Genomic DNA, 24,286 nt, shown 5'->3' with positions numbered 1-24,286 from the left:
CCCTTCTCGATTCACCGCCTTCGTGGGGTACCGAGGGGCAAGAGGGACAAGACAAAAGGAACGGGGTAACGAGGTAACGTTATTTGTCTTTGATGCCTTGAAAAACCAGAACATGTCCAGAAAGTATCTACAAAGGACCTTTATACATTATTTACCATTATACAGGCCTCGCACCTGTAAAATTTAAACCTAGGTGTCCGACTTAGTTGTAGAAGTGAGCTTTGACGACTCGACTCGAGCGAGAACGCTGAGCGCTGCACTGCGTCATAGGCTGTATCGAATCTTCCACAAGCGACGAGAGCACACGACATCTGCCAAGGCACCTGAAGATCAGAGCCTCGCCGTTCGCCTCCAGCCGTGCCAGTGATAGCCTCTTCCATCATTCACACCACACCTTCTCGCCTTTTTTTGCAACCCGAGATCGAGTGTCGTGGCCGCTTGGAAATCGAAACCCCCACGAAGCTCGAGACTAGACCTAGACCCTCCTGTCGAGCGATACCGGCTATTCGCCGCAAGGAGCGACGTGCAGCAGCTAGATCACCTCTCCACACTTAGGACCTTCCAATTCGACATCGACAGCTCACCTGCAGCTTGCTGCGACCCGACCCGCCAGACAGACGTAGGACACTTCACTCCACGCATGACCCCGACCTACTGCTAGAACGCCCGCAAGAATAGTGACAACAACACCACGGCGACGAAACACCAAGTGATCCTGCCCAAAACAAACCTCGCCGTTGCAAGAAGCCATCCAAGATGGTCAAGGAGACTAATCTCTACGACCAGTTGAACATCAGCCCCAGTGCTACGGCAGACGAGGTCAAGAAGGCATACAGGTAAGTTCACCGCCCCATTCCCGCTTCACCCCGCCTTGTTTCCTCCCACTCCATCGTCATCATGTATCCTAAAACCCACTGCTAACCCTCAACAGGAAAGCAGCCCTCAAATGGCACCCCGACAAGAACAAGGACAACCCGGACGCCGCCGAAAAGTTCAAGGAATGCTCCCAAGCCTACGAGATCCTATCCGACCCGGACAAGCGCAAGGTCTATGATCAATATGGGCTCGAATTCATCTTGCGCGGTGGCGTCCCGCCACCAGAGAGTGCCAGCGCCGGCCCAAATCCCTTTGCCAGCGCCGGGGCTGGTGCTGGTGGCATGCCCGATGGGTTCGCCTCCTTCTTCTCTGGTGGGGGCCCCGGGGCGGGCGGTGGCACGCGATTCTCGGCCAGCTACAGCTTCACCGACCCCGAAAACCTCTTCCGCACCACCTTCCGCGACAGCGGCCTGGGCGACATGTTTGATGATGGCTTCACCGGGCCGCGGTCGGCCGCGTCCTCGGGCTCGGGCGGGCGGCGCATGCGGAATTCGTTCGGCGAGGGCATGCGGCCCCCGCGCGCGCCCACGCCCGAGGTGACGACGGTCGAGCGGCCGCTGCCGCTGTCGCTCGAGGACCTCTTCTCCGGCGTCACCAAGAAGATGAAGATCAAGCGTAAGATGTTCGACGAGAACGGCAAGCGCACCACGACAGACACCGTCCTGGAGGTACCCATCAAGCCCGGTCTCAAGAAGGGGAGCAAGATCCGCTTCAAGGGCGTCGGGGACCAGGAAGAAGGCGGCCAACAAGACTTGGTATTCATCGTCGAAGAGGTAAGCCCACCACACCCCCCTCCCCCCATCCAATTATCCACCACCCCCACTAACCCGGCCACCCACCACGCACAGAAACCACACGCGCTCTTCACCCGCGACGGGGACGACATCGTACACACGGTCGACCTAGACCTGAAGGAAGCCCTGACGGGCTGGAAGCGCACCGTGACCACCATCGACGGCCGGACCCTGGAAATCGACAAGGCCGGCCCCACGCAGCCCGGCTCCTCCGACGCCTACCCGGCCCTCGGCATGCCCATCTCCAAGAAGCCCGGCCAGCGCGGCAACTTTGTCGTCAAGTACCATGTCCGGTTTCCCATGACGCTGAGCCCGACCCAGAAGCAGGCGTTGAGGGAGATTTTGTAGTAGGCTGTTTCTTGGAGTTGAATCGGGGTTTTTTTTTTTTTTTTTTTTAGGCTTTGTTTTTGTGTGTTTGTGCGTCGTAGTATATTACATCATATCATGAAGGGGCGTTTGGGTGTCGTGAGCATGCTCTCTTTTTTTTCCCTTTGTTTCGTGTGCTTTTTTTGGTGCTGAGTGAGGTGGAGGGGGGAGTCTAGGGACGGAATGGAGGGGATGGGGATGGAACCTGGGGGATGGGTCGGTGGGATGGAACGGAAGAATGGATCGGAGGGATGGATCGGGGGGATGGATTGGGGTGGGAGGGTTAAATTTGAACGACCAAAGAGAGAGATGAAAGAGTGCGTTGGGTTCGAGTTAACGGCCGTTCGTTTTACGAGTACGAAGATTGATGATCAATGAAGATGAGATGAGATGGCCCCATCCACTGGCTGACTTGGGGGTTGTGTGAGGGTGGTGGTGTGACTCCCGCTGTTTGCTTGGTTAATGAAACAAGAGTGAAATATGACGCTGGTTTCCCGGATAGAAGAAATACAAATATGTACGCTAGTTGTAAAGAGCCTCATTTGTGATGCAGCTAACTTGCAAGAATTTGTGCTGATATCCTCTGGTTGACTGACATGTGTGGGAAAAGCCCCTTTGCCGTCTACTAAATGCTGGGGTATCATGCCACAGAGCTAGCTTTGGATGACATATGGCCTGACAACGATAGGGCGATTTGGCGTCTCAGTGGCAGACTCATGTTTATATGGCTGGGTAGCTCACCTAGGCCATGAGGTGGGCGATGTGGGTGAAGAGGACCCCTGGAGATGGAAAGTCAAGGCAGTGGCTGATGGGAATTGCTTTATTTACTTCCATTACACACTATGTTCATTTCCGAGGATTGCTCCCAGACAAGGTTTTCTTCTTTCCAGAGTCCAAAACCCCTTCTCTTCCTTGCGCGGCAACTCGTGGTGCATAGAGTGCATGGGGTGCGTAACGCACCATACCGACGCCATCCGCGCCGTCCCACGCCTTTGTTCCATCATCTCTCGTTCCATTCTGCCCAGATTCCAGATCCGTTTCGAGAAGGGACGAAGCGCGCCAGCTTCGCTGTCAAGTTTGTCTCGCCATGCGCGACCACAGGTAGAAAGAAATATAGAAGCGAAGCTACCCAACCGAGATCCAAGCTCGTTTTATAGTGTTGTGTTGTGTAGGTTGTTTTGGGCCGAAAGGCCACTTTTTGTTAGAACTCGAGCAGTCTAAAAAGTGCTGATTTCTTGTGTATTCGGGAAACAAGGTGTAAAGGCAAATCCAGGCCTGATACAGCCCGCCCTCGTCTCCAACCCCAATATCCACCATCTTTGGGTATATGAGAAAATAAATGTTCAAGCATAAAAAGTCAATATCAACAAAGAACGGAACGGTGGATGGTGATAGTTCGCCGTTACCACGTAATCTTGGTCACTTTCGTCTTCAGGTCTGGTGTCCCTGTCTTGAGGTTCCTTGACCCGAGTTGGATGACGGCGGAACGCTCCCGCAGATCGAACTCGACGGCTCTGACCATGACCCGCTTCTCTTCAGGGATGGGTATCATCTTGCGTTGCTGTTCCGGGGAGCGGACGGAGGAGAAAGAGGTGCGGGCTGAGCTCGCACCGGGGGACACAGACTTCTCCCAACGGCCATTGCTGTATTCCGAGTGCGTTTGTGACTGGGGGCTCTCGCCGCCGTTGATCGGGCGAGAGTGGGTCTGGACGGGGCTGGAACCGGGTGTGGGGATGTTGTTACCGTAGCCGCCACTGAACAGGTCGACGTCCTCCTCCTCGGTCTCGGCAATCCAGATGCCGATCCGAGCCGTCAGCTCGCTGTCCCACATGCCCTCCCTACGGGCACTACTCCGCAGCAGCTGGATGGCTTGCCGGCGAATGTGCGGTTCGCGGCACTTGGTGGCGACGACATAGAGCGGCGGGACAATGCCCAAGTCGGCACTAAAGCTGGGCTTGATGTGGCGAGCGGCGTACTCGTGACCACCAAAGATGTCGGGCTCGCAGCGGTCTTGGTGACGGCAGAATGTGCCGTCGGGGCACCTCCTCGCTGCGGCTCTCCGTTCCTCGTCGCCGACTACCTCGAGCGCGAGGTCAATGATACCCTTAAAGTAAGGGGTGAAGTTGTCAAAATGCATCTCGCTGTCGCTAAAGGTCATGAGGAAGAGGATTTTGCTCATTATTTGGAACATCTTGAGTACCGCAATGGCGGCCTTCTCCTGGCTGCTTACGCCGGGGGCTGTCCTGGACGCGAGGATGTGGTCGAAAGCCTGGGACCAAGCCTCGATATCTTTTTTGAATGAGATGCCATAGTGTTGTAGAGACGTGGGTAGGACGCCCATGACGCCGTTCTGGGCATGGGCGAACATGGTTTCGGTAAAGCGGAAGATGCGCTCGCACAGCTTGTCCCAGGCCAGTCGGGCTTCCATGACGGATGCGAAGCGGTCCGGGAAGGGGTCTTGGTTGATGCTTATCGGCGACGCGGCATCCGATGCAGGGGAGGCGGGGTCTTGCCCCTGGCTTGCAGTTAAGCGCACGACCCAGGGTTGAGGAAAGTGGAAGGCCATGTCGTAGGATTTGGCCTGAATCGCGAGCCGGGTGAACATCTGCGTCAGCTCCTCCTCGACGGGCTCGTCAGATGAAGAGAGAAAGGCCCGCCTCCTCTCAGCACGCAGCTGTTCCAGTAACCCTAGCCCGGTCTGGATCTGGACAATGGCTTGTCTGTGGTCGCCAACGAAGGAATCGAAACAGGCCAATAGGACACTTGCCATTAACCTGGTACGGTGCGAGGTGGACTCGGCCGTCTCGGTCTTCACCAACGCATTGCAGGCGTTGGAATACTGCCTAAACGCCATCTCCCAGTGCCGTATTGCGGAATCCGTGGGGTCTCTATCCGGGTACGGCGATGTCGGCGGCGATTCGTTCGACTTTTCCAGGGTCTTGTATAACGCGCCCAGCGCGACAACGGCATGGCGAATTGCTGTTGCCGAATGACACTCCTGCAGAACACTCCGAGTCCAAAAGGCCGAATCAAAGAAGCCAGAGAGCTCATTCGCCGTATGCTCACGAAACAAGTGGAAATACTGGCCTTCCTGGTCACTGAACGGGAGGTCCATTGAGGGGTGGTACAGTACAGTCATGGGATTCGGCGTGCTCGGCGTCATCGGCGGGGTGGTACGTCGCTGGTATTTCGCGACTCGTCTCGGGGGAAGCTGGACGGGCTCATGGTTGGGTGGTGGCGCACCCGCGGCCATGGCCACGAGGGGTTTTGGTGCGATCCTAATCGCCTCGGAGGGCCTTGCGCTCCGAGGCGGGGGCGGGTAGCCAGAACATATCTTTCCGGAAAGGACACAGCGGCGGCACTGTGTTCGCGACGTGTCAGCTAGTTAATTGCTAGAACCAGGGCGTGTAGTTTGACATACAGCTGGTCTTTGCTCGTCGCACTTGATTCTCCGCTTTTTGCAGTTGCTACAACCCGTTTTTACCTTGAAAGAATTGTTAGCGGCTATTTGAAATAGTTCCCGAGAATCCTACCTTTGGGAGTGATTTCCTCGTCCTCGGCGGTGGAGCATCGCCAGAGCCATTGGCGGATGAGGTTTGAGGCGGCGTTGCGCGTGTTGTCGACGCCATACTCGGGGGTTCAATTGCGGCACACCAGCACGCTCTCTGTCTCTATCCTACCCCGCGACAGTTCACCCCACAACCGAATTGCGCCGTGACTATTTCGTGACTATTTCGTGTCTTTGTGGGCAACAATGGGAGTTCGTCCGGAAGTTGAGATGAAAAAAAAACGTTGGTGTGGCTCCCTGGCTCAGGGTTCGGATGATGTATGCGGGCGTTGAGAGTCGGGAGTCGTCAGACAATGAATCTGAATCCAGCAATCAATGTCAGGTCAGGTAGAACCGAAGCAGTCCTCTAGCTAGGAGCTCGAGTCAGTAATGGAGGGGAACTCGTCGGAGGATGGGACATGGGGCGTAAAGGGCCGATCCGGGGCGAGGCTGGCCTTAAGCACGAGTTGTTGGTCCCCTGTGACGGGAGGGTGCCCCCACTTTTTCCAGGGCCCCGGTCGCTTTTAGCGCAGGGGTCTGGGCACACCCTGGCTGCACATGCAGATTTCCAAGCTGCTAGGATGCGATCGTGAGATTGGTGGGAGCCGAAGAAAACCACAACGATTATTCTCGCAGACTAGGTAGGTGACTAGTGCTGAGAACTTGAGGGTCCAGGTCATTTTTTCCAGTCTTTTCCGTCGCCGAACCGCGCGATAATATAAAAATTGAACCTAGCATGCAAAGTACCACTCCAAAAGTGTGCTGTTGCGTACTTCTGGTGGCCGCACGGTGCGACACGGATTGGCTGACGTTGGTGTGGTTGATTGCCGAGATTCTCACTGGCGGCTGCTGCACTCTGTGTGTTAGTTTGTCTCGTCTGGGAAGGTGTATCCATCCCGGACGGAGAGGCCGCACGAGAATCAAGGCCACAAAATGTTAGGCTAGTGAACTCCGCCCAACTTTGCGGCTCCAAACTAGGTAGAAGGCAAGCTCGGCAAAATGACTCTTTTCTGGCCCGACTAAGACAAAAAAGAAGGCATCTCGTATTTGGTGCCTTGGGAGAGACATTGCTGGCCTCCGCGGTAATCCGCAACGCCACCCGGTGTAGACCGTGAGCCATCACCGGCAATGACGCAAAAGTCATCCACGTCTTGTAACGACCCCTCCAACTGTGCGATCACAACTCCCCACCTTGTATATTTTGCAGCCTGGTAATTTGCTGGAGCCGCCGTGATGTGCGCGGAACCGTTACCCCGGTTTCCACCACACCTTCTTGGCCTGGCCGCTGACTCCGGCCCTCGATGTTGTCAGTGGTTACACACAGCACCATGTGCCGCTCCCTTGCTTGTCTGGCTTGACCTCCCCCGAGGCCGCTCTCTGCGAAACACGCGTCGATGGCGCGCCCTTCCCGCCAGTACCTAGGTACCGAGGCAATCCCTTGTAGGAGAATACAGGAGGCCGTCCTCGGGAGTCTGGATCTGCGGGGTCCAAAAAGAGACGCACACAGCATGGTTCTTCTGGAGGACACCGATACCCCTCCATCTCATCAGCCCTACGAGGTGGCCCGCATCTGGGGGTGGCCATCTGCGTCTCGGTTCTGCCGTGCTAATTGGTCCTTATTACAGACCCGACCAAATCCCCGCCGCCTCCCGCGTGCGGTCGATCGACGCAGAAGCATCCTTCAATCCAGCAACCAGACATCATTTGCTGCCCCAGGCAGATGGGCGGAGGGATTCTCGCAGTCGCGAACTCAGCCCTGCCAAGCGACTGGCACCCACCCTGGCCCTTCGGGTCGGCCATCGCCGTCTCACCCCCCGGCCGAACGGCGGCGTGGCTTTTGACTCGCGGCGAACGGGAACAAGTTGTCCCGTCGCCAGGATCGAAACTTGATGCCCAAACGGGGCATTTTTGTCTGTTTAACGCGGCACCGCGGGTTTTGGCCTCTGCGGTCGCGACGCTGGGACCCCAAGCATGTTTCATGGACAGGGCTGCTAGGTATTAGTCTAGCGATCCATTCTTGGCTCGTTTTCCCCGAGTCTTCCCCACAAAAGCGTCCTGCTCTGAGTCTACACTACGTCTAGTCAACTACACTAGTCTAGTTCTCATGAGCATCATTCGGCGGCGGCCTCAGTGTCCAGAACCCGCTGCGCCACAAACTGGAAACGGGGTGACATTCTGGAGGTTATCCTGTGCTTCCTTTCGGCAGGGGAAGGGCGGTGAGTCCCAGAAGCGCGGGATGATTTGGGGTTTAGCGGCGGAGGAATTCTGGAACAGCCCCACGGAAGTCCTTCCCGCGGCAAGCGGCCAACGGTGCACCTACCAAGCTCCACACTCAGTTATCGCCGATGCGTTGTCAAACAACAAAACATTCGATATCAAGGTTACTAATGACCTCCTAGCCGAGAAGCGTGACAACGTCGACAAGCTGCGTCAAGCTCTCTCTCACGTTAGCCACAGAGAACCTGAAGCAATCCGACGACGCCAAGCCTGCGAGAGCTCCCTTTGGGACTCATGCTTGTTGTCGCTTGCAGTCCTGTTGTGGGGTTGGGCTGTGCTGTGTGGTGGCTGTTCACAGGTCCCGCTTCTTTGACTTCGACTGATGCGAACAATGGGGGTCACGATGAGAGTCGACACAATTACACAATTAATGATCTCCATGGCGGAAATAATCCTTTATTTCTCGGGGACTGGACCTTCCGGCCTCTTCAGATGATGATGTTATTTATCCCTTGCCGGAACCTTCCGAAAACCACGGACACGAGTCAGGGCTTCTGCTGCCTGGTAACCCTAGACGCAACGTGGTATGTAACCCCCAGACGGGATACCGACATCTTGGAGTCCTCCCTAACCGCTGCGGGATGGCTGAATCCTTCCTGTCGAGCCGGTAGCAAATTACAGCGTCAGATCACTGCAGTCGGCAGTAAGATCTTGGCGCAGAATTTTAATATGAGCGAACCAACTTTTTTATCTCAAAGGGGAACAACATGGCAATACCAAGGCTGTACTTCGTAGCTCAGGCTACAATGGACTCACGACATTACTGTGTAGGTAGGCAGATGAAAGTTGCGAGATGAAGAGAATCCTCAGTCCTTTCTTGAGGGGAGTTCGTGTATACCATTGGTCCGCCTCTCCATTTCCGTCATTTCGGGTGTCGGGCCCCGGCCCGGGCCTGCAAGTCATTCCGGCAGCCCTATGGGTTAGGTGCCCCCACTAAACCCGCCCTAACCGCCAACCACAAGTCTCGAACCTCCACTTTCTTCCAGATCGAGATATCCGGTAACCAAGATTCCAAAGAAGTTTCCATCACAACTCGCAACCCTCATAAGCAAGTGTCAATATGCCACCACCGACACTAGACCAGATCATCTTCCCCGAACAGGCTAGCCAGAACTTCTCGCACATTCTTGGCGACCTCAAGCGGTCCAACTTCATCACCAACAGGCTTGCGTCGATATCCCAGGACGCGGCTTTTGTCGAGAAGGTTGCCGATGCGTTGAAGCTACCGCTCGTAGCGAACGAGCGATGTGGGAGTTGGTATATTGACCCAGCCCGGAAAGCCGGTTCGGCGTACTTTAAGAGTACGGACGGGCATACCGGGCAGTGGAAGTTTAGTTCGAGGAGGCTGAACCTGCACTTGTTGGAGTTGATTGGGGAAAATAATGGGTGAGGTTTTGTTTACTTTGTCGAGTTTGGATTTGTAGTTGTTTTCTCTTATGTTACCAAGTCATCTGTTTTCGCCCGTTCTTTTTTTTGTTTCCGTTCTGCAGCCACCCCTATTCAAATGCTTGCATGGAAGGATAAACAAACAACCACTAACAGCACCCATAGCTGCATTATAGTCGACTCGACCCGCAGAGGAAAACGTACGTACCCCCCCCCCCCCCCCCCCAAACAGATCAACTTATCCCTCCCCCTTTTTCACACCTTTTATTTATTACCCTCCCCAACCCCCCTCCGCGTCTCTCCCCCTCCCCCCCTCCCCAACACCCCCTTCTAACCCACCCCTCCCAGGCATGCCCGACGCGCTCAGCAAAACGGTCCCCACCTGGTGCACCGTCCTCAACCGCGCCCTCTTCCCCACCCCCTCCCCCCAAACAACCACAACCACAACCACAACCACCCCCTCCCCCATCCACGCCCTCTACACGCCCCCCTCCACCGTCTCCCCCTCCGAATCCTCCCAAATCACCACCCTCCTCCCCACATTCCTCACCACCTTCCACGCCCTCCAAATCAACCCCGCCCCCCTCCTCACCGCCACCCACCACCTCCCCCTCCGCCCCTTCTTCCTCACCCCGGACAACCTCGCCACCGACCCCGACCTCTCCTTGGCAGCGGCGGGCATCGCGCGGCTGCGCGAGGCGGGGTTCCTGCCGGTGGTGTGCTGCACGGCGTCGAGGAGAGCCGGGGCAGGGGAGGTGAGTGAGGGAGGGGGGGGTGGGTATGTGCAGGGGGCGGGGGACGATACGGAGAATTGGGCGGGGGGGTTGACGCCGGGGGGGTTTTGGCGGTGGAAGGGGGTGTTGTTGGGGGTGGGGGAGGGGGAGGTGAGGGGGGTGATTGAGGAGGTGGTGAGGGGGGAGATGGCGGAGAGGGAGGGCGGGAGGGCAGGGGTGAAGGAGGTGGTGAGTGGGAAGGGGAGGGGGGTGGTGTTTGTGGGGGGGTTGGGGGCCGATGTTTCTTCTTCTCCTGCGGAGTTTGGGGAGCTGGGGGAGGGGGTGTGTGTGGTGAGAGTGGTGCCGAGGGTTATGGAGAGCAAGGAGTGGGTGAGGGGGAAGGGGTGTTTGGAGGTCGGGTTGGGGAAGAGCAAGACGGCGAGTCGGTTGTTGAGGGATGCGCTGCCGCAGGTTTGTGAGTTTGTGTTGGCGTTCTTGAGGCGGCCCCCCGCGGCGGAGGAGGTTGGCGCGTTGGACAAAAAGGTGGTGGTGCTGTGCGAGTCTGGGAAGGACTTGTCGGTTGGCGTCGCTCTGGCGATCTACTGTTGGTGTTTTGACGACGCCGGGAACGTGCGGCAGGGTGATGAGGAGGTGTCGTTTAACAAGGCCGCCATCCGGGTCAGGTTGGGACACATCGTCACGGCACTCCCTGAAGCCAACCCCAGCAGAGCAACACTACAAAGTGTAAACAGCTTTTTGATGGACTGGCGAAAATGAAGAAAATAAATAAGATTACCCCAACTCTGCGCTAAGTCTATCATGCTAAAACCAAATGTGTAACCAAAAGCTTGCTAAAAGATCCCAAGCAAGCGTCTTTGAGCGCCCATTTCCCGCCAGTAATTATCACCAACAGTCTAAACCTCCCCGCGCTCGACCTTGGCCAAGCACTCCTCGAACTCACTCCAGTCCTCCATAATGATGACAGCACCAGCCTCGGTCAAGACCTTGACCATCTTCTCCCTCTCGGCCTCCTTATAGGGCCCGACGTAGCCGATGACCTTGAGGCCGGCGCGCGCACCGCTGAGCGTCCCGCTCTTGCTGTCCTCGACAGCCACGCACTCCTCGGCCTTCTTGCCGAGCTTCTCCATGGCGTGCAGGTAGATGGCCGGGTCGGGCTTGCTGGTGGGCTTGGGCAGGCTGGTGGCGGCGGAGTAGATGTCGCCGCCAAAGTACTTGGACTGGCCGACCTTGTCGACGCTGGCCTTGACGCGGCGAAGGGCGGAGCTGCTGACGACGGCGAGCTTGTACTTGCCCGAGGCGGCCAGCTTGGCGAGCACGTCGTCGGCGCCGGGGCACGACACGAGCTTCTCCTCGAGCTTGGCGATGACGACGTCCTCCTCGCGGCGCACGTACTCGTTCAGCTCGTCGTCGGTCATGGTGAAGCCGAAGCGCTTCTGCAGCGACACCATCATGCCGCGGAAGTTCTGGCCGACGAACTCGATGATGAGCGACTCGCCCGTGAAGGGCTTGTCGAGGGGCACCTTCTTGGCCGCGGCGATCTCGTTGATCAGGTCCGCGCAACCCTCGAAAGCGAGTTCCTCGGACAGGACAAGCGTGTTGTCGCAGTCGAGGAGGATGGTGTTGATCTGGGGCGGGTGTCAGTTGGGAAAGCCAAAGAAAGGTAAATAAATAGGTGGTTTATTTACCTTAGACATTGTGACGGTTGGAGGAGGTGTTCTTGACAATTATTGTAGTGTTTGTTTATTGACAAATAGGGTCGTCGATGGTCAATGTCGTCGAGTTTTGGTTCTCGTTTTTGATCTGGCTGTTGAGGCTGCGAGTTGAAGGAGACAAAAGTAGTGGAAATGAGTCAATTGAGTCTAAAACTGGTCAAATAAATACCTCGCTGGTTCCTGGCCCCTCCTGGAAATACCCTCCTTCCCGGACTGTGCCTGGGTCAAAAAACGACGCCGAATGCGAAACCCAACACTTTGCCGTGCCCGTTTCGTCGACAAACCCCTCCATTGCCCAGGCCCGCCTGTCGATCCTGTGTCGTCATTAGTGGGGCGGCCCCTGGGAACCTTGAAACGGGCCCGGCGGCAGCCTATCAGGGGGCCTGAATAGCGCCCAGAATTAGCGATGCCGTTGTGGTGGGGCACTGGAGGGGAGGCAATGAACTTGCATCTCAAGGACCCCTCTTTCAACACAATGTCTTTCCGTTTTCGTGCCGTGAGAGCCGGGCAATCATGTCGCTTATTTCGCGAATATGCAGCGGCTTTTTCAGTCACAAGCCAGAAATAAACAATAAACGACCCCGAGAAGGGCTGAGAGAAGAAATGGTCTTCCTAGAAGGACCGGCTCAGCCTCTAAATCTGACAGTGCAACTCAACTCGTAACACTGGAACAAGGCTCAAGGTTTGTTGGATCAAAAAAACAACCTGGAAGCAACGCCACCCACGCCGCAATCGTTCCAGACAGGCCAGGTTCCCAGGCACGCCCGGGTTCTCATGAGCTTGGCCTGTGGAACTCAAGATCTTGTTCAGATAACCGAAGGCCGATCCTCCCACCAGCACCGACTACCCCTACAACAGACAGGTACTCCTACCCCTTTAAGAAGATCCCGGACTACTAGGCTCGTCGTCCTTCGATTCCATGGCCTTCAGTTCCTCTTCCGACACCCCTCTTGTCAGCAAGAGCAGATTTCTGCCACCATTCCACTCCCCGTCATATAGGGATTGGTGCAGTGACGTCTCCCAGGGACCCTCCTTGCGGTAGATGCTCTCGGGCTTGGCCCACTTCCAGATGGGAGAAAGGCCATGGCCAAGAATTTGGCGTGGACTCTCGCTGTACAGGGGAAAGGAGAAGAATTGCAAAGAAGTTCCTTCGTCAAGTCCCTCCAGCCCGCCAATCAGGTCCGCTAGTAATTGGGACGTTGGTTCTGACCCCGCCGCCGGCTCTGAACCCTCGTGGAGGGCCGCCAGGAGGTCAGAGAGCGTCGTGGCGATGTCGAGGTACTCTGGGAAGATAAATGTGCCCAGGGGTTTGAAGTCTTTGATGACTGAGAACAGGCGCGGCGACAACTCGGCCATGACCTCTACGTGTGAGACGGTTGGCGGGTCCCAGTGGCACAGCGCAACGGGAACAACATCCGCCTCGCCGGCCTGGGGCACCATGGCCAGTATCTCGTGTCGATATGAACAGGCCACTAGGTCGTAGCCTGGGGGGAATTCTTTTGGAAGCGGTTGCTGTGGGCTGTTAGGTACTTGGGGCTTCAAGTGTGCGTTTGAGGTCTCATGCTTTCATGACGTACGCTGTAGGAGTCCGCCGTGCTTGGTGGGGCGTTTTCCGTGTCGGGGTTTGAACTTGGTTCCGCCATAGGTCGGTATATTCGCTGTGCCTCGCGGATTGGCATACACTGGGGGAGTTGACTTGGCGTAGCAAGGGAGCGGGCGATGAAAAGAGGATTGTGAGATGCGGAATTGGCAAATGGGTTAAGAAACCAAAAGCCGGGATTGGATGACGAACGGACGTAACTAGGTACTTAGGCAGCCTGCTTGATGTTGATCAGCCTCGTTGTTCATTATGTAAGTAAGGCAAGGCTCCCAGCCTGCCAGAATCACTCCGTCATGTTGCTCACACCAACCAACCCTGTCCTAGATACCTCAGACCACCGACATAACGTGATGCTCCACATGATCACTTTCGTCATAACAGAGCACCTTGATTGTCATTTGGTTTTTATTAGATTTTGTTCAACCTAAATCCACGCTCCTTTCCGTGGCACAGTCCATTAGTATACCGGTTAGTAGCCGCTTCGTAACAATCAACGCCTAATAAATATACACTCTCAACCCCCTACCTATCCCCTACATACCCTAAGTATCTCTTACCACATCCAGCCCAGCCTCATCTTACAAAGGCGGTAATTCCTCCCGACAAATCGGACACTGCAACTTGTACCTAAACCACCCCTCCAAACACTTCGTATGAAAGATATGCCGGCACGGCGTGACCATGTACGTACGCCTCGCCAACACACCCACCAACCCCCCCGCAGCGGCCGGATCCTTCGCATTGGCCCTCACCACCGGCACCTCCAGCACCTCCGTACAAATCGCACAATCAATCTCCCTCACCACCATCCCATGCCTCTGCAGCTCCTTCTCCCGCTCCCTCCTCCTCCTACTATCCTCCCCACCCCCACCAGCAGCAGACCCCCTCGACCAACTCCTCGAGCGCCGCCTCGTCACAACCGGCGACTCCTCCTCCTCCTCCGGCGACGCCAACACCCCCTCCAACGACGACACCAACCCAATCGGCAACCCGCCAGCCTCCACATCCCCCTCCCTCAAAACCGGATGATACTCCCACACCGCCGGCATCCACCCCACGGGCAGCCCAAACCTTGGCCCCAACACATCCTGCACCGCCAGCACCAACAACTGACACCACACCCACGCGACCAACCCCAAAAACGCATTCGGATCCGTATCCACAAACAGGACATTATCCGGCCTTAGATAAAAATACGCAAACGGCACCAGCCTTAGCACCGACTGCCCCGCCATGAAGCGCCAGGCGAAGGCCCGCCGGCTGTTGCGCCAGATGTTGCGGCGGATCTGCGGGGTCCAGAGGGACAGGTAGGCGAAGGCCAGCACGTGGAAGAAGATGGAGCGCGCGTGGGGGGGCCAGGAGAGGGACATGGCGGTGAGGAGCAGGATGCCGATGCCGAGGAGCACGAAGGTGCCCGTGATGGAGGCGAAGGCGCCGACGCGGGGGCCGCTCGGGGGTGGGGTGGTGGTGGTGGTGGTGGCGGGGAGGGGGAGGGCGGCGGCGCCGGTGCGGGCGGTGTTTTCGGCGATTTCGGCGTCGATGTCTTGGTCGGAGGGGATGATGATGGGTGGGGAGGGAGGGCGAGGGGGGGTGGCGGTGGCGGGGAGGGGGAGGGTGCCTGGGGCGGGGGGGTTGGTTGGAGGGGGGGTGGGAGTAGGGACGGCGGCTGGGGTGGTTGTTCGTGGGGTTGTTCGGGGGCCGGCTTGTTCGCGCCGCCGTTCGGGTTCTTGGTGTTTGTAGATCTCGGATAGGAAGCCCGCGCCGAGTGACATGGACATGAATGCGGCGAAGGTGAGCATGAGGGACGGTAGAAATGTGTTGGTTGCTGAGAGACTCCAGGCTGACGAGCAGGCAAACACTAATCCGTCCGCAAGGAGCATCATGCCGGCGGTGTGGAAGCTGATACGCCCAAGAGTAGAGGGTGTATTAGACTCCTTCATCTGGGTCTTCAGAAGCCACAGTTGCGCCATCAGGACGGCAGCGAACCCAAACATCCACGACTTCGTCCGTGAGAGCAAGATCTCTGTTTTGACACCAACGAGGTGGTTCCCCTCGACCGAAGGAAAGAGCGGCGGCCCCTTGGACTCGAGGTAGTAGCCGCAGTCGGGAGACCAGGCGACGAGCGACATGCGGAGGTCTGGCTTCCCCTTCAAGGGGGCGCCGGTGGGGAACCGGAGCTCATTCTCCCACTGGTCGATTATCGGTGCCAACTGGCCGTCAAGTCCGTCTTCCCCAATGTAGAGGGGGTCTAGCGGATGTAGCTGCAGATACATAATGTACTCGCAGCGCGGCAATGGAATGGATAGCTGTTCTTCGACCACAGGCGTCCAGGGGTTGCTTGCGTCGGAAAACCTGCTTTGCTCCTTCTTGGTAAGGACCTCACCTAGGGTACGATTTAGAAGGTTCTGGCCCGTATGGTAAAACTCGGAGCTGGGGACGAGATGGGGTAGGCCGAAGACACCATCGAATTTCTCGCTCGTCGTGGTCATGAGGATCGAGCCTTGCTTCGGCCAATGCACGCCGTGGAGTCGGACGGCAAAGCTGGACGCCGAGTGTTCCTCGTCCTGGATATTAGCCACGGCCGATATCTCCCTCGCCAGCCCCCCTGACGACGGCTGCTTCCCCTCAGCCGTCTCTTCCTCATACACGGCATCCTTGGCATCCTCTGACAGCCGCATAAAGATATTCCCATGCGAGCCCGTGACGTTCCAGCCCCATTCGGCGTCATCATCCAGCCAGTGCACCCCCGGCGCAATCGCGCTCAGATTGTAGCTCCCCGCGTGCTTCACCACCGAACCCGGGCGACGCACCCACTTGCCGTGCACCGTGCCGGTGGCATTCTGCCACGTCTTGCTAACCGGGCCGTGCTCCCAATCCCCGGACCCCTTCGGCGGTGGATAGGCGTGCCGGCTCCACTGGTGACAGCGGTCCTTGAAGTAGGCGAGATCGTCCCAAGCGTAGCCGTCGACGTGGCGGAAGCCCGTCAGGTTGAGGTAGCGTGGTGTCTGCCACGGCGGGGCACCGTCCTTCGCCTTTCCGGGTGAGAAGTCGCCCCATTTGGTGCTGTTTAATATGCCGTGGGCGTCTCGTAAGCGACCGAAGCGGGATCCGCCGAAGAAAGGACCTGTGATCAAGCCGGGGGCGTCATTCCGCGACATGAGGGTCATGAAGAGGATGACGAATAGTAGCCATACGCGCGCATTTTCCCGCGATACCGTAGGCATGATGGGCAGAGGTAGGGCCTATCAACCCGTAAAATTTGTGCGTGATGTTTTCGGGTTTAAACTGATAGAATCATGTTGAATTATCGATGAGACAAGAAGAGGTCGAAAGTAAGGTTCAAGTATCATGAGATGACGAAGCTGAGCCCGGATTCGGGAACCTAGTGACTCGGTTACCTCATCGGTTTAAACTCTGACGTTGTTCTCTGTTGTGTGGGGCGGGTTTTATCGAGATTATGAGTCTATGTACGTTTGACATCTGATGGTTTGCTGGTAGTTAAGTCATCTCAATCAAGTAAGTGTTTGCATCCTCGAGATGTTGCGGCAACTGTCACGCCGGGCCTTGCTCCCTGTCACAGTGTCGTTCCATCACAACCACACAGTGCCGCGCTGCTGTCAAATGCTTGGCACACCGCCCCCAACCGCCCGCTTCTAGCTTCTGTTGTTGTGCTTGGCCGTAGCCTCGCAACAGCACTGTGCTGTCCCTTCGAGTCCTTACAGCAAGTAAGCTGTGGTCTTAACTACCTAGAGCTCAGCTACAAACAAAAAGGGTACACCAGGTCAAATCTGGGACACTGGCGACCATGGCCTCAAACAACGATTCAACTGCGGCGCAGACAGCAAACGTGAGTTTATAAACCTCGAAACGACAGACATTCATTCCATCCCAGCTCACTCACCGATCTCTAATGGCTAGCCACAGACGAACGAAGACCCCCGCGCCGAGTTGACGGCCCAGGTTGAGGACCTTCTTAACACCTTGTCCAACAAGTTTGCCGGAGTATCGAGCGAAATCTTCGCCAAAAGTAGGTTCCCCTTAAACTTACAAGGTAGAGAGTGAGTTGGGTGAAGCTGACAGTGAGAAGTGGATGAGATGTCCCGCCGTCTTGACAACCTGGAATCGCAATTGTCGGCGAGTAAGAACAAAAACTCTGGGCCCAACTGATGTTGGGGTGCAAGACAGGCGGTCAGTGAGCGTGCGTTTTAAGCGGTAATGGGAGTTGGGTCAGATTGGGGGACATATCAGGAAACAAGACCTCTCTTAACTATGAACCTGAAAACTCGGGGAAACCATGATTGATGAGACCGTCATTATCCATACATTGTTGCTTTACCTACGCCACAAGATGCACGCCTGGTTTACAGCTCCTCCTTCTCCTCGCCGCCCGTCGCCTTCTCGGCAAACTTGCGGAGAACATTCGCCTTGCTCGCCAGCTCATCCTGCTTGGTGGGAGCCAGCCCACCCTTCTTGATGATGCCCTCCAGGCGCGCCAGCTCCTTGGTCACATACCCCTCGGCCTTGCTCAGCTTCTCAAACACGCGCAGGTAGTACTCGGCCCACTTGGCCTGCACCTGGTCCTTGAGCTCCTCAGCTGTCTTCTTCGCCTCCGCCGCAGCCTCCGACAGCGTGGTTCCGCCGACCAGCTTGGCCACGATGGCATCGAGCGCCTCAATGGTGCCGGCCGTGGAGTCAACACCGCCACCGACAGCGCGGTGGGTGCCCGCCTTTCCGTTCAGGAACGCAACGAGCGCCTCCTCGGATCGCCCACCGTTGTAGTCCTCGGGAGTGGTGCTGCCGGCGGGGAAGAACTTGATCGTCGGGTAGCCGGTGACGCCATACTCGGCCGCGGTGCGCTTGCCGGTCTCAGCGTCAGCGTCGACCTTGGCAATCAAAACATTGGACTCGGTGGCGAAGTTCTCGGCGATCGTCTCCCAGGTCGGCGCGAGACTCTTGCAGTCTGTAAATGGTTAGCACGGTCCTCTCTACCGCGGGTTATGAGGAAGACCTACGTCCGCACCACGGGGCGGTGAACGCCACCAGGACGTTCTTGTCGCCGCCAATTTGCTCCTTGAAGTTCGAATCCGTGAGCATGGCCACGCTGCTGGGCTTGACCGCCTTCTTCTTCGACCGAACACCCGTCTTCTCGGTAATGAAGGCGGACAGAGACTCCAGGTCCCGCCCGCCATTGTAATCGGTCGGCTTGTCGCTCTTGCCATCAAAAAACTTTAGCGTGGGGAAGCCCTGCACGCCAAAACGCTTCCCGAGCGCCTTTTCGGCATCGGCGTCGACCTTCGCGATCTGAACCTTGTCCTTGGAGTGCTCGAAGGCCAGGGCGAGTTCCTCGTAGACGGGAGCGAGGGTCTTGCAGTGGCCGCACCAGGGAGCGAAGAACTCGACGAGGGTCGGCTTGCCAGACTTCAGGACAACGTTATCGAAGTTGTCGGGGATGAGGTCGAGGACCGCCGATTTGGCGGCAGCGGCGGCCGCGAGGCTGGCGAGCACGAAGCTCTTGATGAGCACCATGGTGATGGTGTCTAGTTGTGTTCGATGTGAAGTGGACGGATTCGGCGCAGGCGACCTCAATGCAATTTTCAAGATGGTATAACAACAGCAGAAAGTCACCAAGAAGAAATATGGATAAATCTGAAGCAAACAAACGGTGTGGCAGCAGACAAGGCAATGCTTTGAAATCGCAGCCAAAAGATGCCACTTTGCGCCCCAGCAACAGGCTGACAAGCATGAGCTCACCCCTGCCGTTGTTCTTGCCCCTTGAGCCCCTGCATTGCATCCCCGCTGCGAAACCACCGTGTGATACGCTTCCTCACACTGTCTCAGCCAACGACACGGCATGGAAGCGGCTCAGCCCAATAACTAAGTTTTATCAGCCACGCTCCACGCGCCACACCCCACACCAGCCACCAACCGGCAAGCCCTCCCGCACAAAAAAGTCTCCGCCAATTTCGACCAGCTCCTTGTAGATTGAAATTTCGGCCGACCATTCCCACGACGACAGCCAAACTCCGCCTAACCCAAGCCATCACCGGATTTTTCCTGCTCACGCAAGCAAAAAAACCAATCATCAAAATGGCTCACGAATCCGTCTGGAACTCGCGCCCGCGCACCTACGGCAAGGGCTCCCGCGCTTGGTAGGCCATCACCCAACCCAACGGAGGAGGGGGGCGGATCGCAGTCCGCGGGGGGGGGGTTAAAAAGAGGGAATAGAGCTGGAGGACGAGGGATAGGCACCGAAAAAAGAACAGAAATGCTGACGGTTTTTTTCTTCGGGAACGAATAGCCGCGTCTGCACCCACCAGGCCGGTCTCATCCGCAAGTACGGCCTCAACATCTGCCGTCAGTGCTTCCGCGAGAAGGCCGCCGACATTGGCTTCGTCAAGGTATGCCCGAGCCCCCGTCCCACATACGACGCAACCCGACCCCGGGGCGACAGCCACAACACCATACACTATTACACTATCCACATCGAGGGACCCCATTTTCTAACTCCCGATTCTCCACAGTACCGGTAAACGAATCATGACAGTCAGTTGTCGAGTCTGATGGGAGGAGGAATGGATGGACGGATGGATGGAGGAGGAGCAAGGGCGGGGGTGGTTTGCGAGGAAACCCGATTCCGATTCCGACGAACAGGAACCACGGCGAACTTTGGAGTTCATATTTGGGGGCAGTCTTCATCTTGCATGACTTTGGGCCAAGGGGGAATGCAAAAAACGAATCCACAAATCCATCCACCATCCACCACTCACTACACGCCCGCTGGCTTTGGTCCTGTCGTTTGTCGTGTTGAGAGCGTTTTGACATGTGATGGAGAGAAGGAGGCAGGTTTGGCTCGGGAACTGGACTAAACTTTGACCGGCGTTGCCAGGGGTAGTCTACGGGACAGCAACTTCTTGCTACGTTCATCGATTCCCATGTTTAGTTCCTGCTTTTCCTTGCTGCTTGTAAAATTCGGCGGTAGGTTTGCGAGACGGCGTATTCCAGATATCCGAGTTCCGCTGCATGGTCGAAGGCGTCCGAGCTACGTATAAATGTATCCTGCCGGCCGGAGTATCTTCCTCCCAGCGCCCTTCAGCACCCTTCACAGTAACCGACCACCAGCTGATTCCAACATACATCATCAACCTTCATTATTGCCTCATATATCTCTATAGTACAGGATTAAGACAACTTGAGAAGGGGAGGGGAGATCAGCGGGCCCTTGAGTGAGTCAAACGGCTCCCAGAAGTGGCGCCTCATAAATACATCATCACAAGTTTGTACAGGAGTGGTTTCTCCGACTCCACGGCGCCTGCCCGCCCACCGCCCTTCGGGACGAAGGGGCCCAGACCCAGCAGGGGTATCCTCTTGCCCCCGTGTCTATCCTGCCACAGCCCAACCCTCGAGGTCATCGCAATCGTACATTCCTGCCGTGGCCGTAGCCGTAGGCTAGCTCATGTCTCGCTTTACTCGACGATGCGGGTCACCAGGGCGGTGGCGACGGTGCGGCCACCCTCGCGGATGGTGACACGCATACCGGCCTCGATGGCGATGGGGTGGTTGATCTCGGCCACCATCTCGACGTTGTCGCCGGGCATGACCATCTTGGAGTCGGCGTCCTCGGTGCCCGGGGGGAAGTGGAGTGTGCAGGCCTCGTCAGCCGAGCGGATGAACATCTGCGGGCGGTAGTTCTGGTGGAAACCGGTGTGGCGGCCGCCTTCCTCCTTGGTGAGCGCGTAAAGCGAGAGGAGGAACTTCTTGTGGGCGGTGACGCTGCCGGGCTTAGCAACGACCATGCCGCGGCGGATGTCCTCGCGGCGGACACCACGGAGCAGGAGACCCGAGTTGTCGCCGGCGCGCGACTCGTCGCACGACTTCTTAAAGGTCTCGATGTCGGTGACCTTGGTCTTGATGATCTCGGTGCCCTTGCCGATAATCTCGACGTCCGAGTCCTTCTTGAGGGTACCCCGCTCCGCACGGCCCGAAACGACGGTACCACGGCCGCCAATGGTGAAGACATCCTCGATGGAGAGGAGGAAGGGCTTGTCGGTGTCACGCTCGGGGGTCGGGATCCACTCGTCGACGGCCTTCATGAGTTCGTCGATCTTGGACTCGCCGATTTCGGGGCGCTTGCCGTCAAGAGCGCAGAGGGCGGAACCGAGGACGACGGGAGTGTTGTCGCCGTCGAAACCGTACGAGGTAAGCAGCTCGCGCATCTCCATCTCGACGAGCTCCAACATCTCAGCGTCCTCGAGGGCGTCGACCTTGTTGACGAAGACGACAATCCTCTGGACACCGACCTGGCGGGCGAGGAGCAAATGCTCACGAGTCTGGGGCATCTGACCGTCGGAGGCGGCGACGACAATAATAGCACCATCCATAGAAGCGGCACCGGTAATCATGTTCTTGATGTAATCGGCGTGACCAGGGCAGTCGACGTGGGAGTAGTGCCTGTTCTCGGTCGAGTACTCGATGTGAGAGGTCGAGATGGTGATACCACGCTTCCGCTCCTCTGGGGCCTTGTCGATGGCGCCATAGTCGAGGTAGCTGGCCAAGCCCTTCTCGGCTTGCCTCTTGGTGATGGCGGCGGAGAGAGTTGTCTGCAAAAGCCTCGTTAGCTTGAAGCGCAGGTTGCGGCGGGGTATCTGGTTTGGCGGACCTTTCCGTGATCGACGTGACCAATTGTGCCTGGAAAGCCACCACCGTTAGCAACCGAACTCCAATGGGATCCCGCAATGGCATACCGATGTTGACGTGGGGCTTGGTGCGCTCGTAGACGGCGTAGTTGCGAGCGAAGTTGAGGGCTGGTGTCCTCGTCTCCCGTTGCAGCGAGACTAGAGGGTTCTGGTTTTGACGGAGAGAAAGGCGAGCCGCCCGCAGGAGCGGGGCAAAGGTCCGTAGGGCAGGCATTTTGAGAATCGCTCGCAAAAACACCGAAAGAGTGGAGGGAGCAGATATGTGGAATCAACAGTTGTCGAGCTGTTGAAGGGACTCGGAGCATCCAAGCGGAAAATTTGGCTGTGCCAAAAATTCGGCAACTGGCAAGGGTCAGCACGGATCGCCTTCCGTCTCGTGCTGCACCAAAGCGGGCACCAAGCTTCCGTCTTCACGTGCTCTCGCGCAAAGATAGGTGACCTGGAATTGACCGTCCAAAGAAACGCGATTCAATCCGCGTCCCTCAAGAGACTTAAGTAGGTAAGTAATCAAGCCTCGTTATTTACCTAGAGGTACTCTTTTGGGCTATGATTCTGCTTGATGACATGCGGCTGGACTGCGTCAATGAATTGAACGAGTGCTTATCCACGAGGATACCCCGCATTCCCTTAGCAGCAGTTAGCGAGTTCCAATTCATAGAGGTATCTGGCTCTCTGTCTCTTTTCCTTTTTTTTTTTTTTTTTTTTTTTTTTTTTACCAACATGGGAAACATTGATGTTTCCCAGTTCAGCACCGCTCAGCTACTTAAGCGTTTCTCTTAACAACCCTTTAGGTGAAGCTAGCTCCAAACCAACATATCGAGTGTCTTCGTCGCAAAACAATCCAATTGTCGTCTGATGATCCAGTCGCCAGGGGATTATAGCCTCGCTTAGAGAAGTTAAAAAAAGCTGAAGCGCAGCGATAAATCAGCGGTGGCGATCCGGTTTACAATCTCGAGGTGGCACCGAAGATTTGAGCGAATCGTCGCCTTGGATCGCCAAATTCGATAATGCTATCACCATGCCTCGCTCTTAAGGGATCGATCAAGGCGTCGATGTCCCAAAAATAACATTACGGTACTCATTTATCCGGCAAGAGATGGCAAGTGCTCGCGAAGGCACGGCGGCACGCGACCTAAGATCCGGCTAGGGCTGCCCACCACGCTGTGATCCTCATAATGGTAATGCTACCCGTCTTGCAACATGATAATACAGCCCGAGCCCATGCCTTGGGTCATCGTGGACGACAACCAGTCCAACCCCACTAAGAACCAGACATGGGAGGATGTGGCTAGGCTCACAAGCAAGGGATCCAAACAAGCCTTATTGCCCAAAGCCGGAACCCTAGAATGCCGGTCGGCGATATTCTTATCAATGGACAACCACTCGGATGGTGAGACGTCGCGCTTGCAGACCCCTCGGCGAAGAACACCTTGCCCTGTCGCTGGCCATGTGCTAAATCGGGAGGGGCTAGAACATCGGTATGCCGAGTCTAGTCCCACTCCAGCGATGTCTCACTCTTTCAGAATTATCCAAGTTTGTGCTTGATGCATGAATCCCTCCGGTTTGGGCGAGAATATGGGCCCTTGTCACACCTACTCGTACAGACCTCTGAGCCCAGGGGCACGCTTCAAAGTAGTAAAGGCATCTCGGGGCGACGATGCCGATAGGAATCACAAGGCCGTTCCGTCGACCACACCGCACGACCCTTTATGGGGGGATAAATATGACCAACGGTGCTGACCAAACATTAAGACCACAATAAGATCAACTTCTCTCGTCAAGGTTGCGCCATCAGTCATCAACCCGATAGTTCTTAGAGCGCCCTTCGCTTTTCGCTTCCTTATCTGACGTAACACTGCCAACGGCGGTTTCGATCGCGGCAATGCGTTATCAGCTTCGTCTCGCCATGCTCGAGACACGAACTCGCACTGGACTTCAAGATCTGCGGCTGGTTCTGAGACGAAGCCCGTGGGGATACACTCCGCAGTCCCCTCTAGTGGGGGGCAACACGACCATGCTTCATGCCCCTGCAACCCCGCGACCATGGCCAGCCCAGTTGCGATTCTCGTTGGCCAAGGAAGCTTAAACCAGGAGATCTCGAGATCAAGCTCACGCCCGAGCGCTGCCCAGAAGCGGGAAGCACAAGGCTGTTCTCGGCATGGCTTGGCTACCTGGAACATCGAAGAGCTTGGCAGAGTCTCATGTGCGATTGAGCCATGACCGCCCACCTTAAATCGGCATTCAACAAGACCAGGGCATGTCTACGCGGGGTAACCCTTGTCTAAGGGTTACATTTCCCGA

At 56.7% G+C, this 24,286-nt stretch overlaps 10 protein-coding genes across 10 annotated transcripts; 5 read left to right on the top strand and 5 right to left on the bottom strand.

Moving 5' to 3' along the window:
• Positions 1-417: 417 nt before the first annotated feature.
• F5144DRAFT_201620 (DnaJ domain-containing protein) lies at positions 418-2,119 on the top strand. Its single transcript, XM_066782919.1, has 3 exons — positions 418-836; positions 932-1,649; positions 1,725-2,119. The coding sequence occupies exons 1-3, from the start codon at positions 757-759 to the stop codon at positions 2,016-2,018; spliced, it is 1,092 nt and encodes a 363-aa protein (XP_066645231.1). The 5' UTR covers positions 418-756; the 3' UTR covers positions 2,019-2,119.
• Positions 2,120-3,315: 1,196 nt separating this feature from the next.
• F5144DRAFT_201585 (uncharacterized protein) lies at positions 3,316-5,833 on the bottom strand. Its single transcript, XM_066782918.1, has 3 exons — positions 5,570-5,833; positions 5,458-5,520; positions 3,316-5,397 (listed from the first exon to the last, which is right to left on the bottom strand). Exons 1-3 carry the CDS (start codon positions 5,663-5,665, stop codon positions 3,439-3,441), a joined length of 2,118 nt encoding a protein of 705 aa, XP_066645230.1. The 5' UTR covers positions 5,666-5,833; the 3' UTR covers positions 3,316-3,438.
• Positions 5,834-7,759: 1,926 nt separating this feature from the next.
• On the top strand, positions 7,760-8,758 carry F5144DRAFT_201576 (uncharacterized protein). Its single transcript, XM_066782917.1, has one exon. The coding sequence runs from the start codon at positions 8,095-8,097 to the stop codon at positions 8,593-8,595; it is 501 nt and encodes a 166-aa protein (XP_066645229.1). The 5' UTR covers positions 7,760-8,094; the 3' UTR covers positions 8,596-8,758.
• A 162-nt stretch (positions 8,759-8,920) lies between these two features.
• On the top strand, positions 8,921-10,863 carry F5144DRAFT_646605 (initiator tRNA phosphoribosyl transferase-domain-containing protein; the record flags this gene model as incomplete). Its single annotated transcript, XM_066792895.1, has 4 exons — positions 8,921-9,246; positions 9,412-9,446; positions 9,919-10,084; positions 10,160-10,863. 4 exons carry the CDS (start codon positions 8,921-8,923, stop codon positions 10,734-10,736), a joined length of 1,104 nt encoding a protein of 367 aa, XP_066645228.1. The 3' UTR covers positions 10,737-10,863.
• Positions 10,754-11,956, bottom strand: F5144DRAFT_569185 (HAD-like domain-containing protein). The gene is made up of 2 exons (XM_066788683.1): positions 11,666-11,956; positions 10,754-11,605 (listed from the first exon to the last, which is right to left on the bottom strand). Exons 1-2 carry the CDS (start codon positions 11,672-11,674, stop codon positions 10,874-10,876), a joined length of 741 nt encoding a protein of 246 aa, XP_066645227.1. The 5' UTR covers positions 11,675-11,956; the 3' UTR covers positions 10,754-10,873.
• A 612-nt stretch (positions 11,957-12,568) lies between these two features.
• Positions 12,569-16,516, bottom strand: F5144DRAFT_591931 (uncharacterized protein; the record flags this gene model as incomplete). Its single annotated transcript, XM_066790312.1, has 4 exons — positions 12,569-13,204; positions 13,270-13,350; positions 14,003-14,380; positions 15,152-16,516. 4 exons carry the CDS (start codon positions 16,514-16,516, stop codon positions 12,569-12,571), a joined length of 2,460 nt encoding a protein of 819 aa, XP_066645226.1.
• Positions 16,517-16,849: 333 nt separating this feature from the next.
• On the top strand, positions 16,850-17,548 carry F5144DRAFT_569177 (heat shock factor binding protein 1-domain-containing protein). The gene is made up of 3 exons (XM_066788682.1): positions 16,850-17,139; positions 17,217-17,319; positions 17,380-17,548. The coding sequence occupies exons 1-3, from the start codon at positions 17,098-17,100 to the stop codon at positions 17,457-17,459; spliced, it is 225 nt and encodes a 74-aa protein (XP_066645225.1). The 5' UTR covers positions 16,850-17,097; the 3' UTR covers positions 17,460-17,548.
• Positions 17,549-19,082, bottom strand: F5144DRAFT_569174 (thioredoxin-like protein). The gene is made up of 2 exons (XM_066788681.1): positions 18,305-19,082; positions 17,549-18,252 (listed from the first exon to the last, which is right to left on the bottom strand). The coding sequence occupies exons 1-2, from the start codon at positions 18,816-18,818 to the stop codon at positions 17,654-17,656; spliced, it is 1,113 nt and encodes a 370-aa protein (XP_066645224.1). The 5' UTR covers positions 18,819-19,082; the 3' UTR covers positions 17,549-17,653.
• A 297-nt stretch (positions 19,083-19,379) lies between these two features.
• On the top strand, positions 19,380-19,822 carry F5144DRAFT_601640 (40S ribosomal protein uS14; the record flags this gene model as incomplete). Its single annotated transcript, XM_066791160.1, has 3 exons — positions 19,380-19,441; positions 19,591-19,690; positions 19,814-19,822. 3 exons carry the CDS (start codon positions 19,380-19,382, stop codon positions 19,820-19,822), a joined length of 171 nt encoding a protein of 56 aa, XP_066645223.1.
• A 663-nt stretch (positions 19,823-20,485) lies between these two features.
• On the bottom strand, positions 20,486-22,365 carry F5144DRAFT_201357 (elongation factor Tu GTP binding domain-containing protein). The gene is made up of 3 exons (XM_066782915.1): positions 22,034-22,365; positions 21,949-21,977; positions 20,486-21,889 (listed from the first exon to the last, which is right to left on the bottom strand). Exons 1-3 carry the CDS (start codon positions 22,197-22,199, stop codon positions 20,756-20,758), a joined length of 1,329 nt encoding a protein of 442 aa, XP_066645222.1. The 5' UTR covers positions 22,200-22,365; the 3' UTR covers positions 20,486-20,755.
• Between the last annotated feature and the right edge of the window lie 1,921 nt (positions 22,366-24,286).

The sequence above is a fragment of the Chaetomium tenue genome, assembly GCF_020726465.1.
Source record: "Chaetomium tenue strain MPI-SDFR-AT-0079 chromosome Unknown F5144scaffold_3, whole genome shotgun sequence".
Lineage (NCBI taxonomy): Eukaryota > Fungi > Ascomycota > Sordariomycetes > Sordariales > Chaetomiaceae > Chaetomium > Chaetomium tenue.
This window is presented reverse-complemented; position numbering and strand designations above follow the sequence as displayed.

Excerpts from the sequence above, each read along its gene's own strand:
- F5144DRAFT_201620 (XM_066782919.1), top strand. The coding sequence starts at position 757 with ATGGTCAAGGAGACTAATCTCTACGACCAGTTGAACATCAGCCCCAGT. Across the intron at positions 837-931 it reads GAGGTCAAGAAGGCATACAG|GAAAGCAGCCCTCAAATGGC; the intron begins GTAAGTTCACCG and ends AACCCTCAACAG. Across the intron at positions 1,650-1,724 it reads TGGTATTCATCGTCGAAGAG|AAACCACACGCGCTCTTCAC; the intron begins GTAAGCCCACCA and ends CACCACGCACAG.
- F5144DRAFT_201585 (XM_066782918.1), bottom strand. The coding sequence starts at position 5,665 with ATGGCGTCGACAACACGCGCAACGCCGCCTCAAACCTCATCCGCCAAT. Across the intron at positions 5,521-5,569 it reads CGAGGAAATCACTCCCAAAG|GTAAAAACGGGTTGTAGCAA; the intron begins GTAGGATTCTCG and ends AATTCTTTCAAG. Across the intron at positions 5,398-5,457 it reads GCGACGAGCAAAGACCAGCT|TGCCGCCGCTGTGTCCTTTC; the intron begins GTATGTCAAACT and ends TCGCGAACACAG.
- F5144DRAFT_201576 (XM_066782917.1), top strand. The coding sequence starts at position 8,095 with ATGCTTGTTGTCGCTTGCAGTCCTGTTGTGGGGTTGGGCTGTGCTGTG.
- F5144DRAFT_569177 (XM_066788682.1), top strand. The coding sequence starts at position 17,098 with ATGGCCTCAAACAACGATTCAACTGCGGCGCAGACAGCAAAC. Across the intron at positions 17,140-17,216 it reads CTGCGGCGCAGACAGCAAAC|ACGAACGAAGACCCCCGCGC; the intron begins GTGAGTTTATAA and ends GGCTAGCCACAG. Across the intron at positions 17,320-17,379 it reads GAGCGAAATCTTCGCCAAAA|TGGATGAGATGTCCCGCCGT; the intron begins GTAGGTTCCCCT and ends GACAGTGAGAAG.
- F5144DRAFT_569174 (XM_066788681.1), bottom strand. The coding sequence starts at position 18,818 with ATGGTGCTCATCAAGAGCTTCGTGCTCGCCAGCCTCGCGGCCGCCGCT. Across the intron at positions 18,253-18,304 it reads CACCGCCCCGTGGTGCGGAC|ACTGCAAGAGTCTCGCGCCG; the intron begins GTAGGTCTTCCT and ends AACCATTTACAG.
- F5144DRAFT_201357 (XM_066782915.1), bottom strand. The coding sequence starts at position 22,199 with ATGCCTGCCCTACGGACCTTTGCCCCGCTCCTGCGGGCGGCTCGCCTT. Across the intron at positions 21,978-22,033 it reads CAAGCCCCACGTCAACATCG|GCACAATTGGTCACGTCGAT; the intron begins GTATGCCATTGC and ends GTGGCTTTCCAG. Across the intron at positions 21,890-21,948 it reads GTCACGTCGATCACGGAAAG|ACAACTCTCTCCGCCGCCAT; the intron begins GTCCGCCAAACC and ends AGGCTTTTGCAG.